At 34.5% G+C, this 17,329-nt stretch overlaps 3 protein-coding genes and 1 non-coding gene across 4 annotated transcripts; 1 reads left to right on the top strand and 3 right to left on the bottom strand.

Moving 5' to 3' along the window:
- Positions 1-1,437: 1,437 nt before the first annotated feature.
- F47E1.20 (C2H2-type domain-containing protein) lies at positions 1,438-7,464 on the bottom strand. Its single transcript, NM_001373408.2, has 7 exons — positions 7,257-7,464; positions 6,970-7,103; positions 6,004-6,184; positions 5,700-5,835; positions 5,224-5,341; positions 3,741-3,860; positions 1,438-1,616 (listed from the first exon to the last, which is right to left on the bottom strand). The coding sequence occupies exons 1-7, from the start codon at positions 7,453-7,455 to the stop codon at positions 1,536-1,538; spliced, it is 969 nt and encodes a 322-aa protein (NP_001360749.1). The 5' UTR covers positions 7,456-7,464; the 3' UTR covers positions 1,438-1,535.
- Positions 1,551-1,622, top strand: F47E1.14. Its single transcript, NR_071787.1, has one exon. It is a non-coding gene; the product is annotated as an Unclassified non-coding RNA F47E1.14 (non-coding RNA).
- Positions 7,465-8,972: 1,508 nt separating the features above from the next.
- Positions 8,973-10,208, bottom strand: prdm-14 (PR/SET domain; the record flags this gene model as incomplete). Its single annotated transcript, NM_001373407.1, has 7 exons — positions 8,973-9,026; positions 9,076-9,144; positions 9,421-9,597; positions 9,652-9,729; positions 9,883-9,954; positions 10,001-10,104; positions 10,151-10,208. The coding sequence occupies 7 exons, from the start codon at positions 10,206-10,208 to the stop codon at positions 8,973-8,975; spliced, it is 612 nt and encodes a 203-aa protein (NP_001360048.1).
- Positions 10,209-15,081: 4,873 nt separating this feature from the next.
- On the bottom strand, positions 15,082-16,246 carry T25B6.1 (RGS domain-containing protein; the record flags this gene model as incomplete). Its single annotated transcript, NM_077128.2, has 6 exons — positions 15,082-15,162; positions 15,213-15,311; positions 15,468-15,602; positions 15,646-15,804; positions 15,847-16,017; positions 16,196-16,246. The coding sequence occupies 6 exons, from the start codon at positions 16,244-16,246 to the stop codon at positions 15,082-15,084; spliced, it is 696 nt and encodes a 231-aa protein (NP_509529.2).
- Positions 16,247-17,329: the final 1,083 nt, after the last annotated feature.

The raw sequence follows: 17,329 nt of genomic DNA, 5'->3' as shown, positions 1-17,329 counted from the left end.
AAACTTGCACTCAAATGTTGGAAAACATAATGATGTATCTTGTGCCAGTAAAAACAGCTTTGGAAATTATTAACCGGTATTCGAAATCCAAACGCTAAAGAGGTTTTGATAAAAAATGTTCGGTATTCAGATGGTTTTTGTAATCTTTAAATGTTGTATTCAATACCTTGTAGAAGCTTCTATAATTTTTATAATAGTCAACGGAAACGTTCAAAAAAGTATATATTAAAAAGATCATTATGATTTTGAGATACGTTCACGGTCCTATCCACAAATGTTTTTAAAACTATAAAAGTAATTCTTGTGAAAGTTGTGGTTTTCATTCAGAAATGAGTGCATTTTTAAAACAGTCTGCCAGACAGGTGGGAGATAGTGAACGCGGAACAAAAACACAATTTCTATCAGACAAGATACAATGTTTGACGAATGATTTTTTGTTCTGAAAGTAAGCTTGTCTACATTAATAATTGTGAAAAATCTATAACTTCAGAAGTAATTACACAAGAAGAAGCTTCAGTTCGGATAAAAACACTTCTATAAAAACGGAAATCTGAAAAAAAATCACTATATACTTGAAAGTACGTATAAAATGCAAGCTTTCTGTCAAAAAATTCTTAATCTTAAACAGTAATAATTGGGAATAATAGCCTATAAGTATGAAAACTTGTTGAAAACGTTTCACAATAACATTATAATTAACGGAAATAATGGCAGATCTACTGAGTTTAAATTTTAGGATTCAAACATTTTTTCCTGCTTTAAAAACAAATAAATAAATACTCCTGTAACTGATTCATTTAAACTGAATTTAAATGCAATGGTTACTGAATTAAACAATTATAATGAAGTTTCACTTTGCATAATGATTTCATTTTAGAAATCATAAAAATAAGTAGTATCAAAGTCAAATTTGAAAAAAAAACGACAAAATCTTTGAATTAATGGCACATTCAGGGCACAATCTCTAAAAATCCGATTATAAAAGCAGCTAGACTATACTTTAGAAAACCTTGTTTCCGTTGTGCCAAAAAATTTATAAAGTTCTAGTTTCGCATTTAACAAAACTTTACCAGTTGGCCGTAATCAGAGAACCAACGAAGTTTTACAACAGCTAACGGACACAGAGAAAACGGTAGAACTAGGTACAAATTATGTGGCCGTACACTTTTAAAGGTATTTCCCGACCAAAGTGGTCAATTCGTCGAAGGACTGATTTCATCAAAGACCATAGAGTATTTTTGGAAGAAGAAATGGACGATGGACATTGGGACGGGGCCTACAATGTTTCAGCTGGACGAACCTGTGAATCATAATAGAAATTTTAGAAACATTCAGAACCAGTTATTCTTTCTATGCGTCTCACTTAGTAACCGACAGCTTTCTTGTAGGTGTATCGTCAAGTCTTCAAAGATTACCCGAATCTCAGACAACATTTGATAGTCAGTATTTATCGTTTCATTTTATCATCAGAAAAATAGAAAATAACGGTACACAATACGTTTTAAGGGCGAGGTTGGGTGAAAAAAATAAAATGGTTAGATTACGGTAATATGGGATCGGCGAACGTGGCTGTCATGGGCGGCATGGGAGGCAAATGCTTTTCCACAATGAGCACACTGAAAGTTAGAATACATTAGAATTGGCTTGAAAATCAAAAGACCAAGGTAAACTCAGGTATATACTTTTAATTTTTGCTAAACTGCGTAATTTGTTGAAGTATAAAAAATAAATTAGGCATCACACCAGTTGAGTTAGAAAATGCATTGTTTGTCGCAACATTTTAAACTGTTTTTTATTGAATTAATTACACATTCCGTTCTAACACACTACTGCTGGCAATACTATACGGAAACAGTAGAAAAATGTTGTGAGAAAGTGTGATATTGATACTTGGGAACTAACGACATCTTTTTGTTTAACTTCAGCTAAAAAAAATGTGAATAAAAATTCTGCCAAGTCTTGAGTGCAGTTTAGGCAAACCGTGAGCAAGATGTTTCTATCATCCTTTATCGAATTCTTGCTCTTTTTCAACCAGACTCCTACCAACCAATGAAAAAAAATTGACAAAAAATGTATCAGACTTGGTTACGACTTGCTTTCTCAGCAAAGTCTTGACTACGCGTTGACTATATTGCAACAATTGCTTAATCAAGTTTATGGATTTTGAGTGATTTTGCCAAATATCAAATATTATTATAGTAGTAAGTTTGAGACTGTCTCGAAGAATAACTCACAATTAGTAAATAATTAAATTATATATATATATATATATATATATATATACACGAGATATCAAACAATTTTGAGAATAATTCATTTTTCTAATTTGGTTGTTTTCATGGGCTTTTATACTTTTATCTTTATTACATTTTTAAACTCAAATATAATTTTCCAAAGAGAATAATCCAAGAAAAATAAATAAATATGTGTTTTGATGTGCCTTTCTTTCTAGATTTTTAAAAAATTCTATGCTATTATTAGCTGGATCAAATGGGATTTGCTATTTTTGAAAATTAATTATTCTGAATGAACCGATATTTTTAAAATCTGAGCCTCAAAGTTTATCCTCTTAAACAATTTTTTGTTGTTTTCTGCTGTCTAGTTATTCGATTAAGAAGATTACGTGATTTTCTGATCTTCGTTAGCAAATGTCAGATCAACAAGTCGGCTGATAATATAATGGGAAGATAATAAGATGACCCGATCAGATCACCTTAAACCAATCAATCATTCATGTTTTCTTCCACACTCAAAATTGACCGTCTAAACATCATTTCCAATTTTAGAAACACCGACTTGTTCAGCTTCGTTTGACCTGATGACGAATTTGTTATCGTTTCAGAAGACGTGCGAAAAAGTTACGACAATGGAAGATTCATTGTCATTTGCCCTCGTTTTGCCTCCTCGCAGAAACTAGTCAGCGTTTGTTACTGATCATTTCAGTGTATGACAAGAGACAAGACAGTGTCAAATTAGACGGTCGGCGTTTTTCATTCGGCTAAGACTACACACTACGATTTTTATAAGTTTCAAGTAGTTTTCGAGTTTTTACCATGAAAAATTAAAGGATGTATACTGAAAAATGGATGTAAAAACCTTCCAAGTTGAAAAATAAATAAAAATCTTGAGAATATTAAAATAACTGGATTTTCAGTAAGTTTTAGGTACGGTTCATAAATGCAGTTCATTGTTGTGATTATTTTTTCAGGCCTTCAGACTGCCTTTTTTCAATTTCTAATGTGACTTGTTAGTAATCATTTTCTAGATACTTGTGTATTACATGCCCTCATTTTAAAAGTGATTTTTTAAGTTATGAACAATGAAAACGTGAACCACATTTATGTTTTTTTAGGCTTAGGAAATAACATTATTTAATCCTAAAGAGGAAAAATGTATAACACGATTAATTTAAATTAAGAAATTGATGAAAATTCAACTTAATTTGAAAATGAGGGCATGTAATACACAAGTATCATTTTCTATTTTATTCGGTGTTTGAAAAGATTGACCTTATCAATCCCATTTGATGTGTGCAATAAAAGTGTTTTGTAGGCTTTTCGAAGCTTTTGTCTTTTCATATCCTTTTTAGGTTTTTTCGCACTTATCAATTAATATCGCCAGATATCATAAGTTTACTATAAGACACAACACTTGTAAAGGGATCACTATTCTGTTTTCTAACACTTTTTCATTAACTTTCAAAGAAAATCAACATAATCGTAGATCGTTCTCTTTCTCACCTTGAATGGTTTTTCACCACTGTGTTGTCGTACATGTGTCCGCAGAATTGAAGATGCAGTGAAAGCTTTTGGGCAGAATGAACATTTATACGGGCGTTCACCAGAGTGAACTCGTAGGTGCTGGAAAGTTTAAACATTGTTGAAAAACTTACTCAGCATTCAGAGACAACTTCCTGCAACTCTTTGGCAACTTCCTGCCAACAACCTGGCAACTTATTTAGTGCCACTAAAATAAGTTGCCAAATTGTTGGCAGGAAGTTGCCACGAAGTTGGCAGGAAGTTGCCCAGGTATTGTCAGTAAAAATTCTTTTTTCGTTTTTTTCAACTGATTATGGTTATTTTTGTATTAAGGGGATCAATAAAATGAATTTAGCATACATATGATTCAACCAGAACAAGGTAAAATTAGAAAAAAAAACGTTACTTTTTGAATTAGTCCAATCGACTGGATATCATCTTGCACTGTCATGTTTCCCTTTTTCTGCCCTACCAGATCCCGAACCTTCTCCTTGTGACTGTCAGCCCAATTCCTTAACCTCTAAGCTATGCCCGCGCGCAAGATAAAGGAGAATAGAGTTGTTCAAATATGAAATCCAATGGAAACTTGTAAAAAAATGTTGAAGAAAATAGTTTCAAGGAGGTAAACACAGATAAGTAGCTCTGAAATGCCCAACATGTAATTCTAGAACATGGTGATGTAAAGGACTATTGTAAGCAAGTTGATGTAACTGTTCTCAAAGAATAAACAATTTCGCATAGCTCGTTCTATCAAGTCGGGTTTTCTTAACAACATGTTTTACAACATTAATTCAGAAGCCGCGACGACATGAAGTTATCCTACTTCGTTTTTCGTATAGTATGCGTTCTTATTCCCACTTTGCTTTCATTTTATGATAATCTACTAATATTTCTATCACTGTTAGTTTTTTAAAATTCGAAATTCGATAGTTCCACCGCAAAGTTTGAATAAATTCAATTTTGAAGTTCGGCTGTAAAGCACCCGATGCTCCGGAATTACGCCAGTGCGTCATGTTTACCGTAAATGTTGCCAAAAAGTTTGGCAGGCTGTTGGCAAGCTGATGCCGAAGTTTGGCAGACTGTTGGCAGACTGTTGCCAAAGCCATGCATGCTACATGCAGGCAGGATGTTGCCAAAATTTGGCAGGAAGTTGGCAAAATATGGCAGGAAGTTGGAAACAAGCAAAACTTGGCAGGAAGTTGCCATAATTTGGCAGGAAGTTGCCTCCAAATGCCGAGTAAGCTTTCACTGCTAATAGATTGCCAAAAAACGTTCAAGAGAACAAATATGCGGTAAATTTTGCTATTGATGTTTCTACAAGTCATTTGAATCAACATTGTTTTTTTTTTGATATTAAGTTTATTCTCTGTTCAGTTCCATATGAGAAAATTTTTTCCAAATGCTCATATTTGGAAATTTTTTATGCTTAATATTGCCGGCACATAACTACTGAAGTGTTACAAACCTTATTCAGACTACTGGACTGGCTGAAGGATTTTTGGCACACGGAGCAAACATGAGGACGGTGGTTCTCGTGGACGTGAAGAATGTGGATACGCAGTCGATCGCGTTTTTCAAAAGACCTGTAAAATGTGAATGGCACGGGAGTCCACTTGAAATGTGCTCAAGAAGGGTTACGGTATTAAATGCTACTTATCCATTCAACAATTCGACTTTAGGACACTATTTGTGTTAGAATGACTCGTTAAGTTTAGAGCACAGTAAATGTTTACACTAATGAAATAGTGATAGTTCGATTTTACTCCTACTAAAATCATTTTTGAGATGTTTCAAGAAACCAAAAACAACGTCAATCCTGACAACTTGTCAGCTTGGGTCAAAAAAAAGATAAATTTTGTCCAGGATTTATGGAAATCTGATATTTGAAAACAAATGTTGTGTAATTGTCCAAAAGATTTGTGTTTAAGAAGTTGTCGTTACCTGTTGCAAATAGTGCACGGGAACTTTCGATTCCCATTATCCACACATCTTGTGTACTTCAAGTGCTTGTCTCGGTAGTACTCGTAACTGAAAACTTTCCCACACCGTTCACATGAAAATCCATTTGACACGTTCTCTGCAAGTTGATCTATCCCTTTAATCATCTCTCTCTGTTTGTTTTTTTTCTGGCTCCAAATTGGATTAGAGCTGAACCACGAAAAGCTCAAGATAATTGAAATTCCAATGACATTTTCATTGGAATACTTTTTTTGTTATTCAAAACTTCTTATTTGCAAAACAATACCATTTTTCTTCGCCACATCATCTATGATCTCAGGCTCTTCAACTTCTGATTTTCTGTCTTCTGTTGGTGTTCGACTGATGACTATCTCGGCCCCACATGCAATGTCAGTCACTACTTTTGAATGTACAATGTTTGCCGAATGACTACTCTCCTTGGCGAAACGCCACCATGCATCAGGCAACTGAAAATTAAAACACAAATTGTAGAAATAAATATCTATTAAGGGCTTGTTTTAAAAATGAAAAAAATATCTGCAATATTTCAGTTTGGAATGTTATCTGTTAATGACGCCACACTGTAAAACATGGTTACTGCGTATTCTAATGATGAAACGAATTTTTAGTGGAAACTTCAGAGTTCAAAGCTAGTTCAGAAATTTAAATTTGCAATGAAACTTTCCCAACTATTGAATCTTAAAAATTATCTTCACATATCTGGAAAAGTTTTGAAGACAAAATTACATTTATGTACCGCATTTGAGCGTTTTTCTAGTGAGCTCTGAAATTTTTGAACATCATGAACTTATTGTTAGGTTGGACTAAAATTCTAGAAAAATGTTGGTTCAGAATATGTTTGAGAAATTTGTTGCTGTAAAATACCGATCATCAAACGTTTTGCAAGCCCGCATTATGATTCACTTTACCGAATTGTCATAAGGAGATAACATCTGGAAAATAACAACCACAGACTTACAATAATCTTATTTTTTGTTTACTAAAGGTACAACATATTTGCCTAATATGTATCTTCAATAGAAAATTTTTAATATTTTTGGAAAAAAACGGGGTTAGTCTCTCAAACTACCGTTGATGACACTCGAACCTTGCAATTAAAGTTTTCCCTGAATATTGTAACACAACAAGGGTTGTCAAGACATAATTGTTTGCTAAACACATCAAACTTTACTCCAAAATCTAATATAGGATAGTTTCTTCACAAATAATTCAACGTGATCATTTTACAAACCTCAAGATTGGTTCCTGCTTTGAAGCCGTCGGGTTTGAAACACACAAGTGTTGTGAAGCATCCGGTCGGCAACTGAAATGTGTTCAAGAGCACTCCATGGTCATGTGCGCAAGCTAATATTTGTTGCGGATGAGCTGAAGGTTCGAAATTGAAATTATAGAATAGAATGTCAGTGATTAGAAAATCATGGAAAACATAGTAAATGAAAAGTATACATGGCATTTGAATAATTCAATTGCTTCAAAAAGAGAATAAAATCAGCACACGACAAACTATGACAAACTCACGTAACGATAATAAAGAATGTTGTTTCATTGGGACCAGTGGGATTTTTCTTGCTAGCATCATTTGATTTACCAAGTGTACAAAAGGATTTGCAATAGCAAATGGAAATGCTGGAAGGTTGTTGTACAAACCCATCATAGGGGCCTTGAACAATAACTGTATGCTGCTTGAGTTTAGCAATTTTTCACATGGTATTGCCATGATGGCAAGATTAAATGAATTGAATTGCCTCTTTTCACCCCCAAAAACTACGGTAGGATAGGAGAGGCGGGCTCTCAATTGCTCGCCTTCCTTATACGACAACACTGTTTGCTGACATGAGTGGGGGCGAGCACAATGAGACATAGAGAAGAGCCCTATACGGCGGCGCTAAGAATGCATCCAACCACATGGAATTAGAATGGACTAGTTAGATGAACCTCATCTCGTTTTTTCGGCGAATGGGAGAGGGCTTCTAGTAATTTCAAACACTGACAGTATATCTAGAATACTAATTTTAAAAAAAGCTTTGACGAATAAACAAGGTTGAAAACTCTATAAATTTATTTTATCAACACAATTAATTAGCAATGTTTTTATCCGGAACCTTGAAGCAGTGACAATGTGGAAAAACGATGCACACATTATTAACGACACTGGAAACAATTTTCAAGTCGCAACTTTGAAACGCTCGCTATGTAAGACTGAATGTGAGTCAAACTAGTGCAATCGTTATGAGGTACATTAACAAAACCCATCATTGTGGTCAAACGAATTCATCGTTTTTCATTTCATGTTCCTTGATTTTTTCCTCACTTTGAAAACATTACACAAATGTTTTAGATATTCAATTATTCATATTATAAAACTCAGTAGCAATCTCAAACTTTTGTTTGAAGCCAAAAAATTACATTTGAAAAATGATAACACATCATTTTACACAAACTTCATGCCAATTTCACATGCACTTTTAGATCTTTGACTCCTTTTTATTGTTTAACTGTGATTTGTTTATTGGCTGAATCAGTAAACATTCAAACAAAAAAATCGGATTCAGAAATGCATGATAGACAAATGGTAGTAAACAAATATCAAAATTAATACAAAATGAGTAACGGAGAAAAGGTGTGAGTGATACTGAAACTGGATAATTCAAGGAGCAATTGCAAGAAGCAAATGCAATTACAAATTCTACTGCAAAAAAACCTAGAAAATAACATTTCAAAATCCAAATCACAATAGAAGTTTTTTAAAGAAATTGTTAAAGTGTTGTAGAGCGAAAATTGTCAAATATCAAACAAATAGTGCTAAAACACTGTTGAAGGTTTTGAATTTTTTACCCTACTGTTCATATGACTTTGTGAAAAGTTTCTTAAAAAGCTCAAATTTTGATTAAAATTTGGCAAGTTACTACATAAAACTTTGGCTTAAATTCTCGAAAGCTCAAAACAAAACCCACTTGCGCCACTTAACGCGAAAATATGGAAAATGTATTAATAAGAATAGAGAGGAAAACTTTTCGACACAGTTATTCTGAGTTGAGAGCATAAAAATGGATTGATGGAAATTTGGACTAAATAATAAAAAAATCATTTTGTGAGTACATAATATGAGTAAGTGTGTATTTGAAATTAGACCGCTTGGAGGAGATTCTAAATGAGAATAAGGTTGGACTACGGATTTTAATCCGTAAAATACAATCTTTGAGGGTTTTAGGAGTAAATATTTTTCATCGCTCCTTAGTTCTTGCTCGATTTCCTGTTCTGCTTGACGAGATCTTCGGTTGGTACACTCTAAAATGCGTATTGTCAATCAAATGTAATAACTACAATTAAACTGTACCTCTAAGCCTGGAAGATCAAAGTTGAAAGTTTCTCCGTTGCTATCAGTAACCTCCCAAAGTGGTCCAAGCTGGAATTTTTGATTTTGAAAATGATTAAGTTTATTAAAGTTATGGTCATCACATTTTCAAGAAGCGACGTTGAAATGAAAACGTCTACAAGATGCGTTAAAGCAGCAATTTTTTCCGTATAATCTTGAATACAATCTATTCAAATATTGGGTATTTGTGTAATTTCCCTCTCCAAAAATTTTACGTGACCCTTTTTATCCATAGCTTAGGGGATTAGTGTTTCGTTTGCTCAAAAATGCAAATCAACTTTAAGTTTAAAACTTTAATTATTTCACCTCTTCATCGTCCTCCAGTTCGCAGCCAGGAAGTTGCATGAGAACATGACTTGGTCCCGCGACTGACGTTTTTGGGGCATTTTTGAAGAGTGGCGATGTGGAACGAGAAGGTGGAGCAGTATCTGGCTCATACTGTGCAAATCCTGGCGGCGCGCTGGTTTTCCTTGCAACCGAAACCTGAAAGTTGTTTTATTATTATTATTATTATCGATGATTTTGAAAGCAACGCACCGAGTTGTTTGAAGTCGCTGGAGAGGTCATGAACGGCGGCGGAGAAGTGTCTTTTGGGATTGAAAGCAACGGCTCGAACTGGAAAAATGTTTGTTTTAAGCTTTCTTTCAGTTTGCAGCCACACAAAGTAGTTTTTATTATTGAGAAAAGTATTCTCCAAATTCATAATATTTTTAATTATTTTTTACATAAATTTTCCTGTGGCACCCTCTAACTTGTAAAAATTAATACCTTTTGCTTTTGCCCGATGTAGATGAAATTGTCGGATGAAGAGCACATAGGCAGATGGGTTTGAGATGAAATCTTAAATCAATGCATTATTGAGAATTTCTGACTATGAGAGATTCACCTCAATCATAGAAAAATCATTAAGTTCTTTCATGGTTGAATGGTTTTCCAGATGTTGCCTGAGACATGAAACAGCGGCAACTGAACGAAGACAAGGAGCAGGGGCTGCAATCAATAAAGATTTCATTAACTAATTAAAGTTTGATTATACCTCGTGGGCTGGTACAGCGCTTGTGCTGCACGCGCTTTATACTGTAAAGGTTTCCCATTGTAGGGTAGGTGGGAAAACTGAAAATACTGAATGAATTTTCGCAAAAGAGAAGAACAGAAAACGAGGAGAGGAGGCTGAAAAAGAAATAGAGAACATTTAAAAAACGGGCTCGTATGAACAAAAAATGTCCGTGAACACAGGCAATAATGGTAATTGTTTGAGAACGAGGTGCAGACGATATAAAGTAAGACGTGTGGGTGGGAGAAAAAATGCAAATTGTTACAAATTGGTATTCATATGTAAAATAATTCAAAAAAAACATAACTCAAAGATCTGATTTTAAAATCAGACATCATTTTTACTTTTTTTCCACTCAAAATGGTGCAGAACAATTTTAAAGCTTCAATAATAGCTACAGAGTGGGGACCAAAATAGGTTCATAGTTTTAAATATGGCATCTATCTAAATTCCGATACTCTTTTTAGCCTCGTTTTTCAAACACGAGTTTGAGCAAACAGATTTCGATAACCATATCTACCATGCCTGTTGTGCTGTGAGAATCAAAGTGCAGTAAACATGCACGAATGGGTCTGTTTTTCCAGTCTAGACATATGGCCACAGCAACAAATAGCAAAGAAACTTTGAAGGACTGTAATTTGCACCGAAAACTATTCGGAAATAAAAACAATTCGAAACGGGGGGGGGGGGGTAATTTTTGTGAAAATAAATTGGAAGAAACGGTAACAAACATATCTTCAACATATCAACGTAATAAAAATAGAGTACAGAAAGTTTGTTGCCCTACTAGACTATGTTAATGTGACGACACCCCCAGTCTGAGATGGCATCCATTGACTACAATCATTGATGATAAGCAAATAGTTTGGAACGAGAGGATGGCACGGATCTACACGGCTCCGGGCGACACCAGGTAGCACCGTGACATTCTCGCTGCACAATATGCAAATGCGTTTTGAATGGTTTCTGGGAAGGCCAAAAGAGCCAAAGTCGGAATCGACCGAAATGTAAAATATACATGCAGAGATGAGCAGAGCTGATAAAAGCTAAAATTCATATTGGCTCAGAGAATAAAAATGCCATCGGTTTTGAAAACAAACGACAAATGATCTCTGCAACTGCCATAAACAGTTTCCCATAAGGTGTGCCGTTTATAATGTACCGAGTACCGAGTAGTACCGATCAAAAATATGGTTGGTGTGCCAGCGCGAGAGGCACACCCGCGCCAAACTCTCAGGTTTACGGCAATGGTAGGAATAAAAAGTACAATTTGAAGATGGCGAGCAAGGCTTTTAATATTTATACAACTATGTTACCAAAATTAGACATATTTTGTACATTTAGGTATGTGTTTATTATACAACGAGACAGAAATAAAAAAAGTAGGTAGATACAAAATACAGTGAATTTGTTACAAATGCATGCGTGCATGCTTTATATTTTGTAAGAGGTGTGACTGAGCAGTTCAAATAGCACAGTGAACATCTGCGGGAAAAAATATTAATGGATGTTGAAGCTGGATGATGATGATGAGTTGGAAAGAAAAAAGGAAAGATCATTTGTTCTATCTGAAAAAGAACGGTTTTTAAACTGCTCGGTAAATCGGCGCCACTTCTCAACCAACCTTAGCCACTTTCCAACTTCCATTTACAAAAGTGGCGAAAGTAGGTTAAAGTTGGCTAAAGTTAGTTAAATGGGGCAGCGTTTTTACGCTCTAAACAACTGGAAAACTGTGTGAGAGTTGGCGAAATTTGGCAAAAGTTGGTTGAGAAGTGACTAATCCATAATGGCAGTTAGAAAGTAGCCAGAATTGGTTGAGAAGGTGTAGGCAGAAATACGTTCATATCTCATATAGACTAAGCATCAAATTGACACCAGGTCTATGTTGAAACTATTGTGGAGTCGGGAGTTCTGTTAAACTTGTTCGACTGTAACCTAAAAATTTGATGGTCCTACCAGGGAGAAGAAATCCCATTTCTTAAAAAATCTCTAGCTCACAGGTGATTTTGAATATTGGCAATATAGCGTTAATCAAGGATCGCCAAAGCTCCTATTCGATCTAGTACCAGCCCCTACCAGGCACAGAGAATTGGTGTTCCTCTTTTTCTCGAGTTGGGTGGAAACTGCAACTGACTGTCTGACGATGGGGGTAGAAGGTAAAGGGTGCGTGGTGTGCGAAAAGCAGACAAGTTAGTCGTATATATTTGAGGGGATGAAATATTCAGTTTTTGATTTATTTTTTCTCAAGGACCACCATTTTTCTCTGATTATGGTGTTGGCAGTCTTGATTAGTAAGCGGATAAATAATATACGTTAGTATCAAAACTACTCTATGTGTGGAAGAATTGTTGAACATTAATAAACAAATTTAGAAAGAGATTCCAAAAAAAAAACATCACCAATTATCAGTGTCAAATCATTATAGCCAAAAACGTACTCTAACTCCAAGCTTCAACCTAATGTCTTTCGCCCTAACAGGGATCCTAACAAAAACACCATGCAACACGCCACACCAAAAATAAACATATTTTTTGAAGAACGGTAGTAAGGTACATAGATCGAAAAAGGCACGTAGAGCGGAAAGAAATGTAGATCTATAGAATCAAAAGCTTTTTTTAAATGAAAAAAAAATGTTTTAAAACTATTAAAACAATTTCCGAACAGAGATAATAATGTACAAACAACTGCAAAATGCTCAAGCATAACTAAGGGCGTACAAAATGCAAGACTGGAAGCATATGTTTATTTATTGCAGACTGATCTCTCGGACAATGATCCACTGTCTAGAGAGGGCGGAGCTTGTCTGGTGCACAGCGGAGAAAGGTCAGCTGGCTGTAAGCATGAGTGATCCACACAAGAACAACAAGATAACATATGCGCGAATTTTGGTTTTTCAATTCACTGTTACGTAACAATTTCGAAATCGGCCTGTTTTATTTTGAAGCATATATTTTAAACGTTGGTAAATTGCATAACCAAATTTATGTCGTTTTCAGAAAAATTCGTTTCATACGGATTTCAATTAGTTGATGAAGTTTTGGAAAACTTTAGTTCTAAAGTACTGTGTTAACGGTATTGAATATAGTGAAAAATGAGTGCAACAAAATGCAACAGGTGGCACAGTAGACGGGGTAGATAACATAACATATTCCTTTCCTTTCGCATGCGGATAGAATTAGGATACTGTTCAAGCTTATCATCAAAATAAGTAACATTACCGTTACGCCTGTCAAACCGAAAAAAGCCGACACTCAACCAATAGACAAAGCAAGACAAGAGAGAGTACGCCAGCTCTATCGGAAGATGACCAGAAAAATGAACAGTGCTCAACATAAGATCAATAAACCGGAATAAGCAAACTCTCGCGATTCTTTATCTTTTAATTTCCGGTCATTTTAGATTCTGTGAATCCCTGGCATTATTTGATATAAAACTCGCTTACGTTCCCACTTTTGTCAATTTCAATTGGTGTGATATTCCTCTTTATACATACTACCTCGATAACACTTCTCCCACATAATTTTCAATTTCCTTGCCGTTTATTTGTTTTTTTTTAGTATTGAAGTTTCAACATGTGAGATATTTGGAACTAAGTCCAAAAATTGTTTAACTTCATAGATTTTGCAAAGTTTTGGGAAATAAATGGTTCAATAAAGCAATAGCTCAAAGACTCAAATACTTCCAATTTTTAAAAATTATTCTTACAAATTTTCACTGCCCATTTTTCCACCTGTGAGAAATCTCACAAAGGCTTAACCACGGACTAAGGTAAATACAGAAATACAAAAGTCGTGCATCTAAAAATTGGCGCGAAATTTGTCACATTGTTCTTCCGTCGTGTCAGATACATTGAAACCAAAATTTGTGCCTGTAGAAAACAACACAAAATCATCGGTGTAATATGAATATTTGGTTGTAAATGTCTAGTTAAAGAAAAACTTTTGCGTTCAAACTTTCGAGAATAAAAAATTCAACCTAAGATACAAATATTGTGTGTTCCACCGATGAACACTTTGATTCTCAACCTTATTCTTAACTTGTGCCTTTATATGCTGTAAATCAAAACTGGATATCGAGTTGAATCCTTTCATTTTGCGGCCTCTGTTTCTACTTTTTCAAGTTCAAAACAACCACCGGCGCACTTGCACTTTTGAATGCTTCTAGGAAAATCCGGCAGTACCACGCAGCGCTTGGCACTCCGTTTTTTGAGGCTTTGTTCCTTTCTTATCAGTTTGTCTCAAGGTCCAAACAGTGCCATTGAAAGTGTACGTTTTTTGGAAAAGATTAGTCAATGTGCCAGAGTGGGTGCCGTCCAGTACCTACTGGTACGGCAATTCTACTGCCGAGATTGTGAGAGATAAATAAATTTTAGTAAAAAGAAAAAAAAACGATTCAACAATTCATCAAAAAATAATAAGTCACGAGTGGGGGATGAGAAAATATGGTTAAATTTATATTGAAAATCATTTAAAGGTGTAGTAAGAATTGTGGAAAAGTTGCTTTAAAACATAACTTTGGGGATAAGACGACCGAGCATAACTTTAACTTCAGTTAAAAAGTGAAAATTTGAAATTGTAGGCTGACAAATCTATTTATGTACAAAACTGACGAAAGTGTGAGAATTAAAATTGAAACATGACTGAAACTGAAAATTTTTGCTTCACCGTTATGTTAATCAATCTAAACTTTGCCAAAGGAGATTCGTGTTCTCAAATTTTTTTTTAAAGCTTTACTATGGTCATATTTTCACTAACATAAGAGTGATTATAAGCAATTTTCCCATCAACCTTATTAAAATAGATTGTTTGCAGGTGTTGTTTAAGTAACACCGATAAAATTAGGATGGACTATTACAAAATGACATTTTTAACGAACATGTCAATCAAACCAATGTTTGGAAGATATGTCTGTCTTTAAACGGAGATTGTTTCAATCTCTTCTTCTTCCGGCATTTGGTTCAAATGATGTGTTGAACGTTTGCAGTTAATAATTGTCTGTAAATGAAGCCATATTTTTAATAGATACATAATAAATCTTGAATTACTTCAGTAAGAGTTTTGTTTATTTTTTGCAGTTTCCAAGCGCGATCGAAAGCGTGTTGGAAAGCTTTTTGTCGCATTATAGGTGGCAGGTAGTTTGGACTCTGAAACGAAATTACTTTTCTATAGTGTTGCTTTGCTCTTATGTATTTTTTCTATTTCAAGTTACAATGGCAATATTTAAAACTGTAGAACATATCAAATTTTAGTTTGGGAATGATGTTTGCTAGGTCAGTGGTGAACGGTACAGTGTACTTCACCTTTCCAGCGCTATCATCCAGCGCAGAAGAATGCCAAACTGTTTTGTAAAATTGTGAGTTCATGAATTTCGCAAATTTTTCTTCATCGCACTCCTTGAGAAGTTTTTCAACAGTTTCATAGTTTTTCCACTCTATCTGAAATCACCAAAATATAATATTTCAGTAAGTATCTACTAACAGTGCTCAAATCAACTGAAATATCTGCACAGAACTCTTTGATCACTTGCGGAAATTCTGGAGCTTTATAATCTTTTTCTTCATCTTGGTAGTACATAGGATGTAACAAACAAACAGGGCGAAGTGGGGTTACACGGATTGCGGTTTTAGGCGGGTTGCTCTGAATTATTCATTTTATTTTATGTTTTCATGCTTCGTATACCTGTTGATTCAATTTTCGGATTTTTGCAAGCCAGCCTATGCTATCAATGCTGCCAGCTTCAGCTGATATTCTTTTTCGTGGCTCGCGTTCATCTCTTGGAACAGTCAAATTAGATGTAAATGGATTAATTTGAGAGTTTGTTGAAGAACGCTCTCTCATTCTTTTTATCACCTGAAATAACACAAAACTGAGGTCTCGCAGAAAAATACGATAGGCTAATAAAGTCTACAGTACTTTTTTAAAGGACAATGTTTATGAAAGCAATACTGATACAAAAATATTCAGTACTTATACATGTTTTACTTTTTCAAACGTTTTTATGAATTATAGTCAAACTGTGTTAACCTACCTTCATCGGAATACCGTAGCAAAACGAAAATTCTTGATCTGAAAAGCTCATTGTAAAAGAATTGTAGAACGTTAAGTTAGTTTTGATCCCTATTTGCTTGATGTACCTATAACTACAGAATACATGTAGATGTTGCGTCAAACAACGGCAAAAACTCTAGACAGAAAGAAATAGATATTATGTGATATATATATATATATATATATAATAGATAACTTCAAACAGAGAGAAACAAAATTCGTTGCCATAGATTTTTTAGATAAAAACAGAGAAAATGAGGATTGAAGAACAAAACGAGAAGAACAAACGCTGAGGAGAAAGTTAAGAAAAACGCGTATTTTTTATGACAAAAATAACTTTAATTGAATTTCGCGCGAACGCGTAAAAAAGTAATTGCTAGAACTTTGAAAGAATATTTTTAAAAAATCAAAAATAAAGACTTGGTTAATGGAAACAACATAATCTTTCAAAGTGCTATGAATCTGTAAAAAGATTGATGCTCTAGCATTTCATAACTCAACCGTAAAGTAAAGTTTTTTCGTAGATTCAAAAGGATGCAAAATGCAAAAGTGCATTTTGGGACTACAAATGTATTTTTATTCAAACATGTCTATTTGATCAGAGCTTCGAGATCATTTGAAATGCCAAAATCTGACAATTTTTCGTGCAAGCTTGGCCTGTGAAAATACGAAAATCGGGAAATACGAAAAAAAAATGTTCATGAACAGAGGCAATAAATGTAAATTTTGAGAGTGGGGGCTGACAGTATGAAGAAAATACGCGTGGGGGGAGAGGAAATGCAAATTATGTTTCACTCTTTTTTAAGCATGAATTTGTGTTTTGAAAAGATCTCCATAGCAATAGTTTCTATGCCAGTTGTGATGCCAAAATCAAAGATCAGTAAACATGCGTCTGTTTTTCCAGTAGAGACATATGAATCCACATGTAAGTCACAAGCAGAAAGGAGAAGTTGAAATACTGTAATTTCTACCGGAAATTAGTAAACAAGAAACAATTCAAAACGGGAGTATTTTCTTTAACTTAACTAATTTTCGAACAATTCTTAATTAAACTTTGACATTGGTTATCATTTTTGTATTTGGTAGGTCATTTCTCTACCAAATAAATATTTTT

The sequence above is a fragment of the Caenorhabditis elegans genome, chromosome X (genome assembly GCF_000002985.6).
Source record: "Caenorhabditis elegans chromosome X".
Taxonomy (NCBI): Eukaryota; Metazoa; Nematoda; class Chromadorea; order Rhabditida; family Rhabditidae; genus Caenorhabditis; species Caenorhabditis elegans.
The sequence above is the reverse complement of the archived record's forward strand: the minus strand, read 5'-3'. Positions and strand labels throughout refer to the sequence as shown.